The sequence below is a fragment of the Apaloderma vittatum genome, unplaced genomic scaffold (assembly GCF_000703405.1).
Source record: "Apaloderma vittatum isolate BGI_N311 unplaced genomic scaffold, ASM70340v1 scaffold34136, whole genome shotgun sequence".
Lineage (NCBI taxonomy): Eukaryota > Metazoa > Chordata > Aves > Trogoniformes > Trogonidae > Apaloderma > Apaloderma vittatum.
In genome coordinates, this window is record NW_009722865.1 from 1 (window position 1) to 6278 (window position 6278).

The 6278-nt window shown below is 38.6% G+C and overlaps 1 protein-coding gene across 1 annotated transcript in view; it reads left to right on the plus strand.

Annotated features, from left to right (window-relative positions):
• Positions 1-4: 4 nt before the first annotated feature.
• The window catches only part of SLC27A2 (solute carrier family 27 (fatty acid transporter), member 2), an 11195-nt gene continuing 4921 nt past the window's right edge, over positions 5-6278 (plus strand). The window contains exons 1-6 of the mRNA XM_009871906.1: positions 5-152; positions 1111-1320; positions 2432-2590; positions 3113-3237; positions 5359-5553; positions 5902-5992. Of these exons, the coding sequence (XP_009870208.1) occupies positions 5-152; positions 1111-1320; positions 2432-2590; positions 3113-3237; positions 5359-5553; positions 5902-5992 (928 nt within the window). The remainder of the gene's footprint in view (positions 153-1110; positions 1321-2431; positions 2591-3112; positions 3238-5358; positions 5554-5901; positions 5993-6278) is intronic.

A 6278-nucleotide genomic window follows, 5' to 3' on the forward strand; every position in this document is an offset into this window, starting at 1 on the left:
CTTCATGGGCAACCGGCCCGCCTACGTCTGGGTCTGGCTGGGCTGCGCCAAGCTGGGCTGCGCCGTGGCCTGCCTCAACTCCAACGTCAGGGCCGCGTCCCTGCTGCGCTGCTTCCAGAGCAGCGCGGCCACCGTGCTGCTGGCCGCCCCAGGTGAGGACTAATAAGTACTCGTTGCTTGCTTTGAAACAAAGTAGAAGTGGTAACAAATGAAAGTTATGGGCAGTTCTCTATCATGGTGTTTCAGTGACAGTGGTGTTGAGGATGTGTATTAAACCCCTGGGTAATCTGATCAAGTAAAAGTGCCTGCACATTGGAAAGCTCTTAGTCTGGATTCCTAGAGAAACAAGTTATATACAACTGCATCAGCTGCCTGGTCATCTCCGTGTTCTTCCCAACTTGATTGAAACTGACAGTGAGTAGAAGAGAGACCTGTTGTACTGCTTCCCTAGGAAAAAGGCAGATGGGACTTGACATTGCACATAAATGGTATCATGCACTCTTGGTTGGAGATACCAGAGGGCATATGAGGAGAGTTGGGATTAATCAAGACATGCAGGAGATGGGCACAGGGAGAGACAGAACACAAATAACTAGAAGTCCAGGCTGCAGTAATCCACTACTTACAAAGTCACTCTTCATTATGCTTTTTAGTAGTTCTTCCATTTGTGCTGTGACTTGAAAATGACGAGGTTCATCTTTATGTATAAAACATAGAGGTGATTTTAGCAGTACATAACCTTGTGTGGGTGCTTGCCAGGTGAGGCATTTCCCCACAGCAGAGAGGGAAGGTAGCTACCTGGAGCTGATATGCCAGGCGTACACTCCCTCAAAATCCCGCAGGGTCTGCAGGCAAGGGGAAGTGTGCTTGGATTGCCCCTCTGCAATTCTGTTCCTGCTGCAGAAAGTCACATCACAAGAAATCACTCCCAGTTGTGTGCAGATGCTGTTCTTCTTCAGCCCTTTTTCAGGATTCTAAAGTGACTTGAACATGAATTTCTCCAACAGCAGGTAAACACGAAAGCTGCTGAGCCAAAGTTGATGCACCAGTAGTACAGCTGACAGAATAATACTGAATTTTCTTTTAATACTCTTTTCTCTCCTCTTTAAGAACTGAAGGAATCTGTTGAAGAAATACTGCCATTCTTGAAGAAAGAAAATGTTAAAGTTTATTATTTAAGCAAGACATCTGCTACAGAAGGAGTTGAGAGCTTTCTTGATAAAGTAGATGCTGCTTCAGATGAGCCTACTCCATTGACTTGGAGATCAGATATAACCTTTAAAACTCCTGCCATGTATATTTATACTTCTGGTACTACAGGTAATGTAAATTCACAAAAATGGGCCACACGTTCCTCCCAACATTGTGATTTTTAGTAAGGAAAGAGAATGTCTTACTTCACATTAATTCTATGGTCATTCATTCCCCCTCAGGAAACTGAAAATTTGGTGTCTGTATCTAAAACAAAAAAGCATGTAGAATATAGCCTGACTTTAAGCCCTGGATCTGGGGGGAGGGACTGAAGTAAAAGCCAATTAAACATACAAGTTTTATGCCAGTACGGTCGCTAGACATCTGCTGTCTCTTATCCCTGGAGACGCTACTGGTTGAGGTTTGTCTTGGCACCCACCTCATACTCAGTATCCTTGGATCATGAACTCTAAATGCTGATGGTTAAATTTTTAGGTGCCAGAGTACCAAAACCAGCAAGGGCAGCACAAAATACAGCTAATCATGGCCACTGTGCAAAACTGCAGCTGGTATAGGAGCTGTAACCTACTCTATGTAAAGGCATCTAGCATTAAAAGCACTTGGACTTAGCCAGAAAGGAAGGGAGGGAGTACAGATTGAATACTGTTTGTTGAAGGCGGCAAATAGCTCCGGTGTCCCTTGTCCTTGTTAAGGGCTGTAACATCTTTGTGCTTACAGAATAGGCAAGCACTACCATCGTTACGGCTTCTAGCGTCTATTTCTGCAAGTAATCAGTTCAATTGCATCTGATGGAAAACCAAGAAGAGATTTCATAGTATGAATTCTGGTTTCATCTAGCATGGTTCAGAACTGCAAGGAGATGCCTAATTCCAGGAGAGATGGAAGATCTGTTTTAGCATTTCCTTCCCTTTGCTCAGCATGCTAGATTCTCCAAATTCCATTTCCTCATGCTCTAGGTACTTGTTATTGCTCGGTACCATGGTACTGGGAATCGGGGCACTTAATCGGGGCAGTCAGAGACCTGAAAGTTACATGTGAGAAGACATACCCTCACTAAGGCTAAATGCCAGTGTGTTGCATAGACACAAGCTGCCTACCTCCCTAAATTGTGGAAGTATCACTTGCATCACAAATAAAAGAAAATCTTTTCTTAAGCCCTTGTGAATGTGACTGGTCTTACCATGTGAAGTTACGCAGCTTTTTGCTTGACTTTAAACAGGTCTTCCCAAAGCTGCAGTGATTAATCATGAACGCATAATGATAGCTTGTGGTTTGTTTGATGCTGGCAACGTTACCTCAGAAGATATCGTATATACTGCTCTACCACTCTATCATAGCTCTGCCCTCCTCATTGGAGTCCATGGATGTATCCTGAAAGGTACCATGCACTTGACTAGTATGAATCAACAAGTTACTGTGCAGATTTCATGCACAGATATGATTACAGATACAGTAAGCCTTTCCCTAGCTATCAAACTTTGAGATTAAATGCTTGGTTATATGTGTCTCTGTTACCAGAAACTCCCGAAGTCATGAGACATTCTTGTTTCCCTGTCATTCTCACGACTAGCACAGATCTTCACCCTGTGCAAATTTGATTATATAATCCAGACAAACATGATACATTCTATTTCACATTAGAGCTCCTTGCACAATTTTAGGGTAAATTAGTACAGAGTTATCCACAATAATAGGCTAACTTCTGGTGAACAGGAATAGACGTTAAACTGATTATTCGGCATGGATTGTATTTCAATATGTTTCAGGAAGAGTACTTCCAAAAGGTATATAATCCTAATTCTACAAGTTTTCTACAATGTTATGCTAAGAAATTCTATACAGTCTTATGATACAATAAGAATTGATATTTCTGTTATTTGTTTTACTTCTTTCTGTGCAGGTGCAACTATTGTTTTGCGTGACAAATTTTCAGCAAGCCAGTTCTGGGATGATTGCAGAAAATATAACGTAACAGTGATACAGTATATTGGGGAAGTGCTTCGGTATCTTTGCAGTGTGCCACAGGTCAGATTTTAAGATAGGCACAGATAGCTTAGTTTTCATTATTTAATGTAAGGACTTTTGTTTACTCAGTACGTAGAATTCAACACCAGTGGAGAAAACACCTTTACATAAGCCAAGTTTATATGCTTGATATTTGATCCTGTGTACTCCATGCATGCTACATTGAGCACATAAGTCTCCCAGAAAGATGGGATTACCATTTTAATAAGGCAAGAGCTTGATGGAATGGGTATTATTACTTAAACTGTCATGGTGCCAAGAGGGCTTGGCCTGTTATTGCAGATGGAAGAGAGACAGGCTTTTCCATGAGGAACTCACAGTATACTCAAGATCCACACTGATGCAGCGTCATTGGTCTTAACTAATGCCATTTCATTACTGAACTTCCTTATTGTGCTAATAACTTTTATCTGTGCTATCATTTCTTTCCTTTACATATCCACAGAAGAAAATAAAGTATGTGTCACAGTTTTCCTTTTGATTGTATTTCAGACTAACTTACGTAGTAATTTCAGAACAAATGAATAATCCAAGTGTTACAGAAATTACTTGAAGTGTGAATCATTAAATCCTTCCTTCTTTCATTAACTGTGACTAATTAATGGCTAAATAACAGATTTTGCCTATGCGAATGGGGAAGAAACATTCAAAATAGAGACTTAAGAACAATGGAAGATGAGGGACAATGTGGATGCAAACAGCATCTGACTGGTGAATAATTTCAAAATAAGATGTTCAAGCTCAGATGAATAAATGCCAAATCAACTGGAGTCTCTCTCATGAGAGACTAAGGTATTGTGTACAGTGTTGTAGAGCATCATCTACAACCAACAAAGATTTTTATAAAAAAGTGAACAGCAAGTAATTTAGACTCTCTGCAGACTTTTAAGCATATTTCATTGTTCTATTTTAAGTTTGGTTCTGTGCTAACATGTTAATGGCAGATCTCTCAAAACGACAGAGGGGGGGCTATATATTAATTTATTTCTTCTTTAAATTAAATTTCAACATCCACTTCTAGACTACTGTGCAGAAAAACAATAATAAGCCAGATGTGACTAAAGTCCAAATAAAATTAAAGTTGCAGAGTATTTAAAAATCGTGGCCATTTTATTGGTCTTTTCTGGGAATATGACTCTATACAACCAATTCATGTTTGTCTTAATGGCCAGATTTCTCTCTTGGACAAGTCATTGGGAGAGCATTTTCTAATACCAGTGTTCAGTGCTCATCATCTACTTCTACCATCTACTGCATTGCCCTCTACACTGTATTTCCTGAAAGACATAGAGCTAACATACTTATTCTGCACAAATACACGTTCCAATCTGTTACTGACAAAATAGTCTCATTCTTTCAACAAAGTATTCCAAGTTAAGAAGCAGCATATATTTAAAAAGACTCTTTGTGCTTTAAAATACTATTAAATCATGTAATAAGAGAAACAGCTGGAGAAAAAGGAAGAAGTTGGACAAAAGATGCTTTCCATATTTTGCTAATATTCTCTCTTGCTATTGATACTGAGCAGCACATTAGATGTTTATGTCTGACCCAGTTCAGTATTTCAGTTGTTGAGGATAAATACCAACATCTGAGAGAAGGCATAAATGGACTGCCATCCCCATTATGTGATTATCACTTTACTGTGTAAACAGAAACATCTAACAGCACTATTAGAAGTGATATGAAATGTGGTAATAGAATTTGTAGCAGGCTGAGCCCTGCATTTACAATGGCAGAAGGATTTCCTTTCCATGCAAACACCATTTTAAATCCTGCAAATGTTTTGTTGAATTTCAGGTAAATTACACTCTTCTGCAGATGGTCACCACAAGGCTTACACATAAAATAGCTTAACGTGGTGCCTGAGAATCATTCTGGCTTTCTGCATAGAATTAGTTGTTCCCCTCTTCATCCAAATCAAGTTAACTACTAGCTACAGTTAGATCTATAGACTGACTTGCTTGGTAATTTCTGTATCAAAATCATGAGCTTAACTGTACTGATATTTGCACACATTTGCTTCAGAATATGCTGAATACTTTTAGACTCCTTCACAGAAGTAGAAATTCTGCTTTCACTCAGCAGAAATGTTAATGCATGACTGTTTCTTGTTTCTAGAGAAACAATGATCAGGATCACAAAGTCAGACTTGCCATAGGAAATGGAATAAGGGCTGATGTTTGGAGGGAATTTATCCGAAGATTTGGAAATATTAATATTTTGGAGTTTTATGCATCAACTGAAGGAAACATTTCTTTTGTAAATTACACTGGAAAAATTGGTGCAGTGGGAAGAGTAAACTACCTGCAGAAGGTAAGAATAACAACAAAACTTGGCATTTTGTCCATTTTGGTGAAGTTTCGTGTGTTGTCAAGGGCATGTGCCATCCCACTTGTATAACAAGTTGGGAACAACCCCAGGTTCAGTTATGAATTTGTTTAGGGAGAAAATTCTACCCAAGTACAGTCTATAGACATGCTAGTGTCAAGATTGTTCTTTCTAGTTCAAGCAAAAGAATATTTAGACTCAACACATGCAGTTGAAATGTGATAAATTTAGCTCCTGTTAAATAGAGAGCTGACTATTATATAGTATAATTCTGAAAATATTTTTCAAAGGTTGCATATTCATGTGTGTATACATTTTGCAAATTTTCACTAGAAAATCTTACGCTATGAACTGATTAAATATGACGTAGAGAAAGAGGAACCAGTCCGAGATGAAAATGGATACTGCATAAGAGTTCCCAAAGGTAAAAACTTAACTCCTTTAAAAAATTTCAGATAGGTATTTACTGTTTAAAATTACATCTCTTTGCATCACTTGTATCTAGAAAGATGCTAAGAATTGAATTGAGTAAACCAGGTTTTTAAATACAAGTTAGAAAATATGTAATAAATCGCATACTATTATAATACAGCTTAACAGAATGGTAAAATACAGTGGGAATGCAGCGTCTGTATATTTAGATTTTAGTAACTTGTCTAATTTTAATAATGGACATGCGAACAGTTTTGAGTACAGATCTCGACTTTCAG